This window comes from Gopherus flavomarginatus, chromosome 21 (assembly GCF_025201925.1).
Source record: "Gopherus flavomarginatus isolate rGopFla2 chromosome 21, rGopFla2.mat.asm, whole genome shotgun sequence".
NCBI classification, from domain to species: Eukaryota; Metazoa; Chordata; order Testudines; family Testudinidae; genus Gopherus; species Gopherus flavomarginatus.
In genome coordinates, this window is record NC_066637.1 from 6,589,326 (window position 1) to 6,606,261 (window position 16,936).

General features: G+C 38.3%; 1 protein-coding gene across 2 annotated transcripts in view; it reads left to right on the forward strand.

Annotated features, from left to right (window-relative positions):
* Positions 1 to 8,010, forward strand: part of GNB1 (G protein subunit beta 1) — an 85,142-nt gene extending 77,132 nt beyond the window's left edge. The window contains exons 10-11 of one of the 2 annotated variants that reach the window (XM_050931658.1): positions 7,245 to 7,360; positions 7,808 to 8,010. In XM_050931658.1, the coding sequence (XP_050787615.1) occupies positions 7,245 to 7,351 (107 nt within the window). In that variant the 3' untranslated portion in view covers positions 7,352 to 7,360; positions 7,808 to 8,010. The remainder of the gene's footprint in view (positions 1 to 7,244; positions 7,361 to 7,807) is intronic. The other variant, XM_050931657.1, reaches the window with a different exon arrangement.
* The last annotated feature ends 8,926 nt before the right edge of the window (positions 8,011 to 16,936 follow it).

A 16,936-nucleotide genomic window follows, 5' to 3' on the forward strand; every position in this document is an offset into this window, starting at 1 on the left:
ACATCTGGGGAAATTTAAATTTTTACCTTCAAAGAACTTATTTTACACTTGGACTGTTTAAAAGTATTTGACAATTTATGAAACACCTGCTATTAATCACTTCATGTATGGAGGGTCTACAACCATGTAATATTTATATGAAGATAATTGTCGTTAGTATTTCACTGAAACAATTCAGGTCGATAGTTGGTGGCTATGCTGCACTGCAGTGCTTGAAGCTGTTTAGTATTCCTCTGAGAATTTGCACTGATTTTTAGGTAGTGTAACTGTCAAGCAGAGATTTGTAGCCACTGATTTATTAGCTCAAAATTCTTCACATAGCAAACAGTTCTGGATAGTACTTATTAAAAACTCACCCTTTATTATCTCATCTTCCACATTTTCTAAAGCTGCCTTATTTGTGTATTTAATATTTAGTGTGACTTTGCATGTTTTGGAAGAAGAAACTGTCAAAGGGGGGAAGGGTCTTATGCTATTGTCACCGTATCTCAGTATGGGTGTCAGTATCTACCTCACTAACATGATACATTATCTCTAAGACATAGCTGGATAATGCAAAAAGAACAAGAGTACTTGTGGCATCTTAGAGACTAACAAATTTATTTGAGCATAAGCTTTCATGGGCTACAGCCCACTTCTTCGGATGCATAGATGGAACACACAGAAGATATTTATACATGAAAAGGTGGAAGTAGCCATGCCAACTGTAAGAGACCAGTCAACTGAGATGAGCTATCATCAGCAGGAGAAAAAAAACTCTTTGAAGTGATAATTGAGATGACCCATAAAAGGGGTGAGGAGAACTTAACACGGGGAAATAGATTCAATTAGTGTAATGACCCAACCATTCCCAGTCTCTGTTTAAACCTAAGTTAATTGTAGCTAATTTGCATATTCAAGTTCAGCAGTCTCTCTTTGGGGTCTGTTTTTTTTGTTGCAAAATTGCTACCTTCAAGTCTGTCACTGAGTGGTTAGAGAGATTGAAGTGTTCTCCCACTGGTTTTTGAATGTTATGATTCCTGATGTCAGATTTGTGTCCATTTATTCTTTTGCATAGAGATTGTCCGGTTTGGCCAATGTATATGGCAGAGGCATAAAATTAGATTGTGGCAGTAGTTATAAAATTTATAACAAGAGAAAAGGGAAAAGAGGTTATGTAACTTTATTTGGGAGTATAATTAATGGGAGGAGATGGGTATTGAATTTACCAGCCCAGCTAGTATAGATACAATCAGTTCCTAAAATATAAACTAATGATATTAGAACAGGGAAAGTACAAATTATCATAAATGACCACAAAGTTTCTTCTTATGATTATAGAATGTAAAGAAGAGGAACTAGATAGATTAATGGAGACAGTATTTATAATTCTTGGAACCAGCACAAAGCTAAAAAACTAGGTTCTGTTTAGCGTCTAGAGGAAAGTAATAAACAAAAATTGGTACAAACCTGATCACTGCTGAGGGGGAGGCTGTGCTCAGAATAGAGAAGACACCAGCAACAGAGACTTTCTATGTGACGTTAGTCTCTTCATTGTAGTCTAAAAGCAGTGCTCCCGTGGCTGGCTTGCTTCCCCTGCCCTTTTCCAACAAATCTGGTACCTCTGTCAGTGCAGTGCAGTGCAGAAATTGGTGCAGTAGTAGCTCAGAGTTCATTTGATGTGTAGAGCAGGTTACTTCACTTTTCGGTGCTGTTTATGATTTTAATTGTACCAGGAACATATTTTTCAAATAAGTGTAACATGGTTATGCTATCCAAATGCACCTTATTCAAGGTTTTCCCACAGTGGTTATTCAGAGCTGAAATCTGTAATCTTGATACTTGAGGCCAGAAATAGACATGGAAATGAAAACAAATTGGTAGTCTGAAATTGCATATATTGATAGCCAGAGAATTTTCCTTTCATAAATGTTATCTTCCTTACTACTGGCTTTCAATCTAGTGCTATAGAAATAAAATAACTTGCTGTTCCACCAGAGAATCCATTGAGCAGCTGAATATAAGGTGTTGCTTGTTGCTTTTGGATTATCTGCAGGATTTCAGTTTGTAAATTTTGTAACTCCCTGGTAATGTTGAGATCAACACTACAGTAATTCTTTGATAAACTATTAGGTGAGTGATCCAAGCAGATTTAGGGAACTCTTGCTGACATATTATTACACTTTATAGTTTTTCTGTTGGGGAAAACTGTATTTGGTCCCTGGTGACAATTCTTTACTTTTGAAGCTGATTAGGAGGAAGTGATGAGCTTGCTGGCCTGTTGAAATGACTAATACTAGTTCCATTTCCTGCTTTGATTTTATACTATACTAATGCAGTGTGATTTGTCTTCAGTGCCTGTTTACTAATGCACTAAGTTGTACTTTTGGTTGACTTTTAAGTAGGAAAAACTAATCTTCAGTCCCTACAGAATAAATTACCTTGCCTCATTACAAATCTGTTTCATTAGGGTAGTGTTTATCTAGGGAACCCTGGATTCTGCAGTTTCCTGGTTTATTGGGGTTGTTTTTTGGGTGATAAGAGGCAGTGACTTTTGCATGTCCCTCCTGCAGGGAAAGCGGAAGGGAGGGAGTGAAAATAGATGCACCACTACAACTGATCTGTCTCCCACTCTCCCAGAAATCCTACTGGATCCCTGCATAAACCTCTCCGCAGAGGGATGTTGAATGGGAAAAGGGATCGCCAGTGTGGTTAAAGTCCCAGGGAGCAGCAATACTTAATAAGGAGGAAGGGAGAACAGTGTGCAGATGTGTGAAGTCACATGTGTTAATAATCAGTTGTTAGAATCCTAACATGCATTGACTCATCAGTCACAAATTAACTGCTCAAGCACTCTGCTTCCTCAGGTACTTTGCTTGGGGTTCTGCTACATTAAATCTCACCACTATAATCTCAGTTTTACACACTTCTATTGTTTTGAGTCTATTAGTTCTCTGACTTCTGGTACTGGTGTTACCTCTTATATCCAGAGTTTATGCACAATATTGGATCTCTTTCCTTTCACTTTTCCCAGTTGCAAGACATCTTACTTCTGGACGCTCTAATAATCATGATGGTAGCCATACTACTTCTACAATAGAATAGTTCTGAGCCATTTCATCAGCTGTGACAGCAGGCTTCCTATATGGCACTATGAATTTTTAAAGATGCTATTAACCACTTGTACATTGATCATGTGTCTGCTGCTCCAGAAGTGCAGAATTCATTGCATTAAAAAGCCCACTGATTCAAATGGGAGACTCTCTGGTACTTCTACAGTTTTAATGTGGCGATCAGCAATACTACCCAACATATTTTTACATATTATGTACAGTAAGTTAAGAAAATTCTGATTGATCAAGTCAATTTTTGGAAACTTAATTTAGTGCTAGTACATGTTTTAGAATTTCTTTTAAACATGTCACAACTGCGAACTAGATGGGAAAACATTCCTAACAGCATGAGTGCGTGGAGTCATGTTAACAATGTGCTGATGCAAAGAGAGGCTAATTAAATCCTTTCATCATTAAAACTTCTCCAGGTCAGGATTTTGATCATGTAATGGGCTGAGCAAGACTTGAATATAGGTGCTTTTTACCTTCTTTCCTTTAAAAAGTCATACCAGCTCCCTTAATTTTATTTTCTTTTTTTAAGTGTAAGTGTCTCTTTCAGTCTCTCTCAATTCAATTTAATAAGAAGTAAGAAAGAAGAAGTGATGGAATGGATAAGACAGAGTCTGTCTGGGCAAAAATCACATTGGGAAAGAAAGCTACTGCCGCTTCCCCTGGGATAGTGCTTGAGGTGGCTATAGATGACCGGGATTTGATTTGGATATGGATAGTGACCTCTTTAATGTTTTTAATGAAGTAAATACTAATTGGAATTGTGTGATCATGGGAGACTTTAACTTCCCAAATATAGACTGAGGACAAGTGCTAGTAATAATAATAATAGGGCTCAGATTTTCCTGGATGCGATAGCTGATGATTCCTTCAACAAGTGGTTGCTGAACCAGCAAGAGGGGATGCTATTTTAGAATTGGTTTTGGTAAGTAGTGACGACCTCATAGAAGAAATGGTTGTAGGGGACAACCTTGGTTCGAGCGATGATGAGCTAATTCAGTTCAAATTAAATGGAAGGATAAACAAAAATAGATCTGTGACTAGGGTTTTGATTTCAAAAGGGCTAACTTAAAAAAATTAAGGAAATTAGTTAGGGAAGTGGATTGGACTGAAGAACTTGTGGATCTAAAGGCGGAGGAGGCCTGGAATTACTTCAGATCAAAGTTGCAGAAACTATCAGAAGCCTGCATCCCAAGAAAGGGGAAAAAATTCATAGGCAGGAGTTGTAGACCAAGCTGGATGAGCAAGCATCTCAGAGAAGTGATTAAGAAAAAGCAGAAAGCTACAAGGAATGGAAGATGGGAGGGATCAGCAAGGAAAGCTACCTTATTACGGTCAGAACATGTAGGGATAAAGTGAGAGAGGCCAAAAGCCATGTAGAGTTGGACCTTGCAAAGAGAATTAAAACCAATAGTGAAAGGTTCTATAGCCGAATAAATAAGAAAACAAAAAAAGAAGTGGGACAGCTAAACGCTGAGGATGGAGTGGAGGTTAAGGATAATCTAGGCATGGCCCAATATCTAAACAAATACTTTGCCTCAGTCTTTAATGAGGCTAATGAAGAACTTAGGGATAAGGGCAGGATGACAAACGGGAATGAGGATAATGGAGGTAGATATTACCACATCCGAGGTAGAAACCAAACTCGAACAGCTTAATGGGATTAAATCTTCATCCAAGAATATTAAAGGAACTGGCACATGAAATTGCAAGCCCATTAGCAAGAATTTTTAATGAATCTGTAAACTCAGGGGTTTTACCGTATGACTGGAGAATTGCTAACATAGTTCCTATTTTTAAGAAAGGAAAAAATGTGATCCGGGTAACTACAGGCCTGTTAGTTTGACATCTGTAATATACAAGGTCTTAGAAAAATTTTTGAAGGAGAATGTAGTTAAGGACATTGAAGTCAATGGTAATTGGGACAAAATACAACATGGTTTTACAAAAGGTAGATCATGCCAAACCAACCTGATCTCCTTCTTTGAGAAGGTAACAGATTTTTTAGACAAAGGAAATGCAGTGGATCTAATTTACCTCGATTTCAGTAAGGCATTTGATACGGTTCCACACAGGGAATTATTACTTAAATTGGAGAAGATGGGGATCAATATGAAAATTGAAAGGTGGAAAAGGAACTAGTTAAAGGGGAGACTACAACGGGTCATACTGAAAGGTGAACTGTCAGGCTGGAAGGAGGTTACTAGTGGAGTTCCTCAGGGATCGGTTTTGGGACGAATCTTATTTAATCTTTTTATTACTGACCTTGGCACAAAAAGTGCAGATGACACAAAGTAGGACCGGAATATCATACAGGAAGATCTGGATGACCTTGTAAACTGGAGTAATAGTAACAGGATGAAATTTAATAGTGAAAAGTGCAAGGTCATGCATTTAGAAATTAATAACAAGAATTTTTGTTATAAGCTGGGGACTCATCAGTTGGAAGTAACAGGAGGAGAAGGACCTCGGAGTATTGGTTGATCACAGGATGACTATGAGCTGCCAATGTGATATGGCGGTGATAAAAGCCAATGCGGTCTTGGGATGCATCAGGTGAGGTATTCCCAGTAGAGATAAGGAGGTGTTAGTACCTTTTATACAAGTCACTGGTGAGACATCGTCTGGAATACTGTGTGTAGTTCTGGTCTCCCATGTTTAAGAAGGATGAACTCAAACTGGAACAGGTACAGAGAAGGGCTACTAGGATGATCCGAGGACTGGAAAACCTGTCTTATGAAAAGAGACTCAAAGAGCGTGGCTTATTTAGCCTAACCAAAAGAAGGCTGAGGGAACATACAGTCGCTCGCTATAAATATGTCGGAGGGATAAATACCAGGGAGGGAGAGGAATTATTTAAGCTCAGTACCAGTGTGGACACAAGAACAAATAGATGTAAACTGGCCATCAGGAAGTTTTTAGACTTGAAATTAGACGAAGATTACTAACCATCAGAGGAGTGAAGTTCTGGAACAGCCTTCCAAGGGGAGCAGTGGGCGCAAAAGACATGTCTGGCTTCAAGACTAAGCTTGATAAGTTTATGGAGGGGCTGGTATGATAGCCTAATTCTGGCAATTAATTGATCTTTGACAATTAGTGGTAAATATGCCCAGTGGCCTGTGATGGGATGTTAGATGGGGTGGGATTTGAGTTACTACAGAGAATTCTTTCTTGGGTGTCTGGCTGGTGAGTTTTGCCCACATGCTCAGGGTTTGCTTGATCCCCATATTTGGGGGCAGGAAGGAATTTTCCTCCAGGACAGATTGGCAGAGGCCCTGGGGGTTTTTCGCCTTTCTCTGCAGCGTGGGGCATGGGTCACTTGCTGGAGGATTCTCTTCACCTTGAAGACTTTAAACCATGATTTGAGGACTTCAGTAGCTCAGACATATGTTTATTACAAGAATGGATGGGTGAGGTTCTGTGGCCTGAATTGTTCAGGTGGTCAGATTAGACGATCATAATGGTCTCTTCTGATCTTAGTCTGAGTCTAATTTCTCAAAATTGGTACATTGGTTGAATGGAAGCATCTTCCATAGTGGCAAATCTAATGAAGGTAGGTGGCCAGTCTTCGTTTGCCTTTTCGTAATGTGTGCTTGTAAGCCTAAGAGATGGTCTAGGGCTCAAGCAAGATAAATGTGTTTAAGATGACCCAGCCTAACTCAGCGTTTTTTATAGTCTAGGGTTTTTTACAAGATTAATTGGCCTATAGTACTGTAGAAAGAGAAGTAATGGAATTTAGCAGCAATGCACTAATAAATATAGAAATCAAAACTGCTTGGGGTGTGCTGTCAGAAGTATTTTGATAAGCTGGTGATGACTTTGTAATTGACTTATGATTATTGAAGATTATTCGTATCAAGTGAAAATCTTGTGGCTAACTCACTTCATGTTGTCATATTCTGGATCTGGGAGTCCCTCACTGACTACTTCAGTCATTTCCAAGGGAATAGTGCCAAAATCTGGGGGTAAAGAAAACTATCAAAATCAGACTTGTGTAAATATTAAACCAAGTTAATGTTCCAGTCTTCCGATCGCTAGAGTATCCAGTACAAACACACGAGCCCTTATAATTGCATTGCTTGTAATGAAGTATGTATTCATCAAGACTCCGTAATATGCATGTGTATTTTGTTTAATTTCTAGGTGTCCTTGCTGGCCACGATAACCGTGTCAGTTGCTTAGGTGTGACTGACGATGGTATGGCAGTAGCAACAGGATCATGGGATAGCTTCCTCAAGATCTGGAACTGAAGTCTGTAGGTATTTGGGGTGGGGGGGGGAACATTACCTTATCTCGTTATTTTTTGTAATTTTAAATGTACATTGCAACTGCTTGTATGCTACAAGCTTCCAGTTCAGTTTAGAAAAGTAAAACACTAGAAATAAGATTAACTTCTTACAGTTTAATTCAGCCTTGTAAAATTCTTCTGCCTATGGGAAATAATTTTTTTTATAGGTATCATTGACTTTTTTTATTATCATCATGGTAAGGGGTGGGTGAATGGCTTTCACATCTGGGCTGATAAATATTATTAAAACTTTTGAAAATAGTGGAATAAAAATAATGGATGTAAATGTTAGTGTGGGATGATATAGTAGAGGGCGTGGGAGTTTAAACGGTTATACTAGACACAAGTTAGTTCAACCAGTTTAGAACTTAATGTTAGTGTCAAAACGTAAGTTTTAACAAAACTTTTTGTGTGTCAGATAAGCGACGGACTCCACCGTGACTGGAAGACATTTCCAGCGGTTGAAAACTAAAATGATAGCATATCCAATCCAACCATACTAACTTGGACCCCCATTCTCCTCAAAACTTCGAAGGGCAAGATCTTTTACCGTCTCCTATTGCTGAAATGAAGAGCACAATTACTTTTCAAAGAAGAATTTCTGTAGTTGTAAGCAAATGAAATTGTGCATTCCTTTAGGGACCACTTTTTGTCTTGAGAATTTAAAAAAGAAACACTATCATAAAAGCATGACCAGAAAGTAAACTTGAGCATAATTGTGAAACAAACTTAACTTCACTGTAGTTTTCAAATTAAAGTTGAGAACTTTGTTTTATCTCACACCGTTTCAGATTTTCAAGTCACATTTGTAGAAGGATTTAATTTTTTTTCACATTTCCTTTTTGAATACATTTCTTTACGGTCAATAACTGAGTAAAACAAAGGAGTCCTAGCCCAGTGCGTCTGGGGTTGTTAATGCTGTAAATTTAGTCCCTACTTTTTTTTTATTTCTGTCTAGTATCACAAATAATTGTTGCACAGAACATGGCATCTATCGAATAATGTTAAGAAGTAAGGTAACCAAGCACATGCTGTACATGGTATTGAATGCTTGTTTAAAAAACGTTTCACCTTTTATGGGTAACAAATGCAAATCCTCAGTTCCTACCCACCCACCCACCTCCAAACCCACTGATTAAAAAATTTTTTTTCTTTGTCCCCACTTGGAAGGGCAGTTTATATACCCTAACACTACCCCATAGTCTCAACAACCAGGAATCTCTGTTTTTCAAAAGAGACCTGTCCTGCGCTTGGGTATTAAGTCAATTAATTCTTTGTGTATGAAATGATGTACAAATCAATGTTTTGAAAATAATGATCTTAAACTTTCTAAGTTAAACAAAAAATTTTTTGATTGTTTGCCATATTGGGTGGGTTTACTCTTAGAATCGCATGCTGTAGAAATGCTAAAAAGTGCATATTGAACTAAGTCCTTTGATGTTCTTTTTCTTTAAAGAAATAACCTGTTTAAAACCTGTAACCATTGCCGCTGTATTCATTTATTGTTGCTACTCTGTGCATAAATCTATGAAGACTTCAAGTACAAAGCTATGCACGTTTTGGAGTAGCGTGAGAAGTCACCTTTTTCTTTTTCTTTTTGTTTTTTTTGTTTTTAAAGAAACAGCCTGTTCAAATGATCGCTGTCAAAGATTCTGGGGGTGGGGGAACCCAGACCATCTTCTTTATAAATTAATTCTTCACAGCCAGTTCCTCTTGTAAAATGAGTTCTTTGCATCTGATTAGAATCATTTTTGTAATGAACAGGTTTTCCTGGCTTTCTTTTCAAATAAAATGTTAAAAGCAGCAGCGTTTGGACGGCAGATTGTTCTCTTAAATTCTCCTATCTTCACTGTATCCAGAAATGCGCCTCCCTAGCAGCAGTAGTGGCTTTCTCCATTCTGTTTTTCTGCAACATTCTGTACAAAAATGTGCTGTAATTGTGCGTTAGGCCTGGATTTGGCATAAAAAAGATGAATTCCCTCTCTTTCATGAAACTACTCTGTAGAGCTTTCTCCGCACCCTGTATCCCTCTTTTTGTATTTAATTTTAAAGTCAGTGTACTTCAAGAAAGCTGGATGCAAGATAGATACTATATTAAAATGTACTGTTATTTAAGATGTAATAAAGCAGTTTGACATGAGTTTGGTCTGACTGATTTGTTCTCCAGCTTATTGCTTTGCTTAAAGAATAAAACTCTCTAACCTAACAGATGACGAGTGGTGAATTCAAACAAGCCCATCAGAAAAATTGGAGTCTGTGCTGTGGCCGCTTCTGATGGATCTTTTGGATTAAGTTGAGCATTTTCAAGTGGTTTGATTTATCCACCCTATTGCACACAGGCAAACCAGGTATAAGCTGGTACGCAAGATGCTTGGGAAAACTGCATGTCTGATTAAGTAGCATACACACTAATGGATTCTTCTGGAGTGTTGTAGAATGACAAATGTGCAGAGCTGACTTAAACTGTTTCACAATCTTTAAGCCGTGTGGATGCTAACAGAAACACTAGCGTTTGTACAGTTACCATTAGTGTCTAGCCACCACGTGGAATGTGAAATGTGCTAACATAGGGTTTACTAAGGACATATTAAGTATCTGGAGCTCAGCAGCTGCAGACATATTTTTCTGCATTGTTAAATATTTAAGACAGACATTTATCCATTTGATTGTGAGAATCAGTCAAGAGCTTAATCAAAAAATGCTGGGAGCTGTCTATGCACAGATTCCCAAGTGAAGGTCACAATGGCACATGAATCATTTGGTAGTCATGGCCAAAGCATTCTTGTGTGGAAGATGCTGCATTTATCTAAATATACAACTGCTGAGGTTGGAAACAGTCGAGTTTAACTTTTTTTTTTAAATTGCTTAGCGTGTACCTTTCCTCAACTTCAGTAGAGTGCACTAGGAACTTACCCCAGCTGAGGATCTGGCCTACTAGATTTGTGTATTAGTTACACTGTTGAATTTCTGTGTTTGGCATTAAGATCGGTGGATAGGTACATAGGTATCAATATAAGGAAAATATAAAATCATCAGGAAAATATAAAATCCTGGCTGTATTTCTATATATAAAATACATTTTGTACCTACCAAAGCTGTGGGAAACTTTTCCCTTCACATTTTGTTTTTTTAAAAAAAGAAAAAAAATCTATATCCTGATGGATATTGGGGTTATTTAAAAAAAAATCTTGTTTTTTTTAAACAGTTTTGAATGATCAGTGCACAAAATGAAAGTCATAGTTATTTTTTTAAACAGAAAAAGGGTGTTTCTTCTCTTTTCTGACTCAGAAACAGCTGACTGGATTTTCGTCAAATCTTTCATCTGCTCCCATTCAGCCAAAACATTGCTTGGGCTGAGACCAAACAGTATATGTTTCAGCCCAAAATAAGTTTTGGGGGTTTTTTTGTTTGCTTTTTTTCCCCCTAAAAAGCTGCACATGTGCAAAAGATGATGGTTCTATAACTATTGTTTAAATTGTAGCCTTAGTGTGAGCTTCTATGCCTGTGAACATTACATAAGAAAGTAAGAATGGCCATAATGGATCAAACCAATGGTCCATCTAGCCCAGTAGCCTGTCTCCGACAGTGTCAAGTGCCAGATACTTCAGAGGGAATTAACAGAATAGGGCAATTACTCTGTGATCCCACTGGTCATCCAGTTTCAGCTTCTGGCAATCAGAGGCTTAGCCACATCTGAGAGCATGGTGGACCTTTCGTCCATGAACTTCTCATTCTTTTTTGAACGTAGTTATACTTTGGCTTTCACAGCGTCCCCTAGCAGCAAGTCCGTAGGTTGACTGTAAGTTGTATGAAGAAACTCTTCCTTATGTTTAAAACAAACAAACTTTAAAATGAGCTTACAGCCAGAAATGCTTTAAATTTAATTCCAAATATCTCTAATTCCAAGTAATTCTGCAGCTACTTTCCATTTCCTTGATATATTTTCTTATTGCAGCAGATGTTTCAGTTGTGAGTTTGTCTATAATGAAACCAATTCAATCATTCTTCCTCACCATGTGCCCAAATGTACCTTACCATGCTCCTACCCATATGTTCACTTTTTGCTTCTAGCAGCTGCTGGGAACCCCTTTGCAGGCAAAGGGATATCTGCCAAGACTCACTGACTTCCAATGTCAGGAGGTTAGTGAACACAGTACCTTTATCGGAAATCTCAACATATTTTTAGATCCCTCTAAGATGTAACAAATATAACAAACAATCTTCCTTTCCAAACTTTTACTTGAAAAAAAAGAGGTATGCTTAAATGTTTCATGTTTCATAGCATGGCCATTTCCTCCAATTTAGCAAATATATTTGTTCGGAATACTGTTACTTGGGGGAGGGGAGGAGAATAATGTGCCACTTGAAACTAATACTTAGCTCTTCTATAGCTTGTCCTCATCTCTGTAGTGGGCCAAGCCCCTCACATTTGAACATCCTCAAAGTTGGACTAAGTTTGGATCTGGATTCAAACAGAGGTTGCATCTGTAACATCCCTTCCTCTTTCTTTATCCTACACTGATATCACAAAGAAGGCATGACACTGCAGCTGTTTTCTCTGGGCACTAATCAAACCCTGACCTAAAAATAGGGCCTTTACTTCATAACAAGCTCAAGCTGGTCTGCAGAAGTAGGGCTGTTCAAATCAAGTTACCTGCAATAATGGCATAGGGAACACAATACTAGAGGGAAAGTCAATGGTTTTGTTTGCCTAAATGCTGCTTCTCACATTGTCTTCTCCACACCCCATTCAAGTGCCTTTTTAAAGGATTTAACTCTAGGAGAAAGCAACAACTCCTGAAATTGAGAGAAATAATTGAGAAAATATCCCTTTGCCAAGTAGTTTAGCTGTCCTACTGTCATGCTGAAATCTAAGCAGTGGAGCAGAATGTGGCATCCTAAGTTCCGTGCATAGTTAAACCACAGTCTAGATTCACTAAATATCAACTGTCAACCTGATGTAAAGTGCTGACAGTGTACTCTGTGCTGTACAAGATAGAAAACAGTATGGCCCTTGACTCCAGGAGCTTGCACAGTGAATAACACAGAACCACTAAATTGCAAAAGTGACTGAATTTTGAGAGTTTGAAATGCAGATCTATGTATTGCATTATGATCTGCAAGGTTTACAGAAGGATTCCTTGCTGTATTTAAGACAGGTAACATCAGTAGTTTCCTGCATTTTTCTGGTTTGGGGTTGGGAGGAGATAGGATGGAAAAAAATAGTCCAAGTGACTGATAACTTCTGTCTTACAGCACTTTGAAACTCCCCTTTGTTTCAGATGATTAATCAAGATCAAAACACTACTCCAGCCTAACAGGCTGGATGAAATTGATTAGTTTGTAATAAGCCTCACATCACTGAAATAAGGTCCAAATGCCCCCCAACAAAGGTTCTTTACTGCTCTGCATGGAGAAGGGTGAACAGTTCTCTAACCAAACAATACTGCTTGTACAGAGCCTGTATAGAATATAGTGTGTTAGGGAGTTGAAGATCTCCAGCTTAGTGTCTGTCTCTCTTCTTAGTCAGCCATAGGTAGCTGATAAAGGCAGTTTGTAGCTGAAATGCTGGAGCACTACCTAATCACCTGAAGATAATGCTAACAGTAAAAAAAATTTCATTTATCTGTTAAATTTATTTTGTTCCCGTGAGCCTGGAGATTTTTAGAAGGTTCCAAAAGTACCACACTCCACTCCTCTCATGCATTCCTCCTAAATTTCTGTGTAAAAGTACACAGAGCATCCCAAAATTGTTGATCTCTCTAGTTAAAACTATTTTAGCAGTAAATCAAAACTGACTCTGAGCCAGTGTGTTTCACTTGAATTAAAACAAACCCAAAGCCTTAATAATTCTGTTGTGTAACTTACTCTGATGTGACAAGGCATTGTTAGGCTTTACTGATGAAGGTAGGCCAGCTCCTCCGGAACAGATGTTCAGACAATCCACAATTCCCCTGGTGCCTGGTAGGAGGTGGGGTAGCATGTTGCTTTAGCAGGCTGCATGTGATTGGCAGATTCCTGGCATTCTGATATCAGACCATCAGATTCTGCCCTATCTTTGGCTGCTGGCACCACACCCACTAAAGAGGGCTACTTGGTTTCTTTGCTTAGCAAAGGCTGTGACAGGCATTGGACCCTTTCTTAAAGGAAACATGCCTTCAGCATAATATTAAGTTATCCTGATAGCCACTACTGTAGTCAAAGATAAACTTGGGTAAATTGGATTTACCCACTTCTCATTTGGGGAATATGGATTTTAGTTTAGGAGTTTGCTTTGTTTTTTTTAACTATTACACCACTTCAGATATTAAGTCATCAAAAAAAGTCAAATACCATTTTAGTAATTAAGCAGGAAAAATACCATCTTCATGTGCCCCAGGACAAGTGAGAGAGCTCAGCTCCACTGCACACCACAGCAAACTGGACAGTTGAAAAGCTAAGATGCATGTGGGTTTTTTATTTGTTTCTGTTTAAAGTTCTGGCTGGTTTAAACACCGGTTAAACCAATAAGGATTGTTTCACAGGTGAGAGTGGTCATAATCTGATAGGACTCAAGGTTGGAGGACTGGAATGGTAACAGGATATGAGGCCTTTCATTTCCAGATCTCTAGCATTTGGGTCAGTTGTGACCATCCACTGTTACTGCCTGCTACAGGGAAATTAGTTTGGTCACAATCCAATTCCCAGAAGTCGGCTGTCCCCATCAGAAAATACACTGCTGCTATTGATAGTACTTCACCAACTTGTTGGCAATCTTAGCAAAGGTGCCAAGGAGAAAACGGACATGGAGACTAAACTCCCTTCTTATCTGGAGGTGGTTCTGTGGGTCAGAACTGAGTCTCACTGTAACAGGAGTGGAGAAGCTTGAGCTGCTGCTTACCACTATTGTACTTGTTCTCTAGTCAAAGCTAGGCCAAGAGTTTTCAAAAGTGGTCTGGGGACCCAAATTAATAACTGATTTTTCTGAAAGTGCTGGGCACCTGCCTTCTGAAAAATTAGATCCCTTGTAATGTATCGTAGCTTGGGCACCCAAAATCACTAGTTGTGCTTTGCCTCAATCTGGGCTGCCGTAATCAGATGTCAGCCTCACTCACTGAAATTCCTTGAAAAATATTTAGGTGTGGTTTGTGTGTATGTACACAAATACATAACATTACACAATAGTCCACTTGCACAGGGGTGTGTGTGGAGAATAGCTCTCCCTCCCATTCACATTTTCTAAAAGCATTTGATATAAAACCACTCTTTCCCTGGTAAAAATCTCCCTCTGAAATGCAAGCCCTGAGCAGTGTGTGCATTCAACTACTTGCAGGCTTACACCCAAATGAATTTTGCCATAATTTAGAACAAAGGGAGGCTCTTTTCCTTAATTATTCATAAGCCATTTGCTTTAGATTAGTGCTGCTTGACATAATTGACCCTGAGAGGTGATCACCTGGTGTGCTGGAAGTAGAGAATGAAAAGTTTGTTTGATGTAACAATTTTTAAATGGCACAGTGTGCAAGGGAGAAAATAAAATGTCTGTTGAAGAGGATGAAATATCTAGCTCATTAGATGACTCCTTCAATGGTGTAGAATGGTAACACAAAGTTCTTCTGATCCTCTGTACACAGGGGTGCAACTCCATCTTGTGGCATAAACCATAAGAACAAGGCTAGAGTGATTGTTTCATTGGAAACTCATGATGGATGGCAACCCACATGCAGGACTTGGGTATATTTTTCAAGAGAAACAGAACATTTTTCCCTCATCTTTTACCATAGCTAGTTGAAAATGCTATATAGTTTTATGGAGGGGAAACTCTTCAATCAAAAGAGAATTTTTCATTGTTTGAAATTTTTCATGGACTTTGGGGGTTTTATGGTGGGACAAAAATAGAATTTTTCAAAATTGAAACATCACCTTTTCATCCAATTTTCATCAAAACTAGAAAATGTCAACCAAGGCTAATTTCCAAGAGAATTTTCATCCAAAAACATTTTTTCCCATCAAAAAGTGAGTAAATGGTACTAGAGATGGTCACGTTCGTCTCTGTTCTGCTTGCATTTCCCTTCTCCCTCCCACTTCTTTACTGTAGCTTTGACAGTCTTCTAACCCCAGGTTCCCACTCCTTCCTTTACCGCCCACTTCTGCATTGAATCTGCTATCAATGTGTTACTTTTCATATCACATTGGGAGCCTCTCCTAAGTCTTGTATGTAGGTAATCATCCTCACAAAGTGGTGTAGAAACCCCATTTAGGCAGACGCTTATTTTAAATATCTTTGAGAAATGATTTCTGACTTTTAGGGCTGAGCTCTTTCTCAGATAAGATTCAGGTTTTTTTCTAACAGCTTAGATGGATTTTCTCACAGTAGATATTCATGTTTATAACACTATGTTGCACTGTATATGTAGGATGCAGAAATGTAGATATTTTTCACAAGTTTGAACTTAAATCTTGAGTCCTTTAATAGATTACATTAATATACGCTTTTTAAACTTTTCAATTTTTGGCTTTGCTGTTCCTCTTGAAAAACAAGGACTGTAATTCATTGCTAACAAAACAAGGACACAGCAAAGAACTGTTGCCCATAGTAGCTGGTGTTTAGCTGTGAGTCATACCACATAATATGGAATCATGTATTTAAACTTGCGTCTATTTTCACCACAGTTCCTTAATCTCTTTCCAGAATAATTTAGTCTGGGAGACATCATAAAGCAAACTGAAAACCAGGTTCTAAGTGTAATATTAGTGTAAACTTGGGTATGGTCTCTTGATCTGGTGCCAGTTTTCCACTTCTCTTAGAAATCTTTTCTTGTTTCCTTTCTAGATTTAAAGTGCTTTTAGACTGCCTGCACTTTTAGGTTACTACAGCTCCAAACCTGTGCTATTTGTACATTAGCACCTGTCAGATATCAGAAAACCATGGTAATAGGTGTGGTACAAGAGTTTCAATAGACATCAAAATGAAATGGGTACATAGACTGTTTACTATGCACTTCATATGATATGATATGATATATGTCTCCACCCTCAACCTGTGCCCAAGGCTCTTTTTGAGGTCTGAAATATTATGGTTAACCATCTTCATTTTCACATACTTCTCCTTCTGAAAGGGTCTGCTATCCACAATACTAACCCAGCCCAGTTTTGTAGACCCATCTGTGAATATGATTAGAAGAATTGCCTGAAGTTATGGATTTAAAATAAAACTGTTAGTGTTCACCCATCACAAACTTATAGGAGCTGCTGATGGTTTTTGCCTCCTTTAATATTGCTGTCTTCAGGGTGCTTAATACATCAGAAATCTAGAAGAGTTGACACTATTGGTGAGGGTCTCCTTTGAACTCTGATATCCTGGGCTCTTTTGAAACTATCTGTCTTGCACTGAACTACAGCAGAGCATCTTTTATCTTACCAGCACTGATTATATTTAAATCGGATAATATCAGAAGTTGCATGTGTTTTCTAGCGCAATTATATTACAGGAAATGACACAATGTACAGAATCTATATATCCGGAAACCTGCCACCCACCTACTGTGAACTGTACTTTCCAAATGAC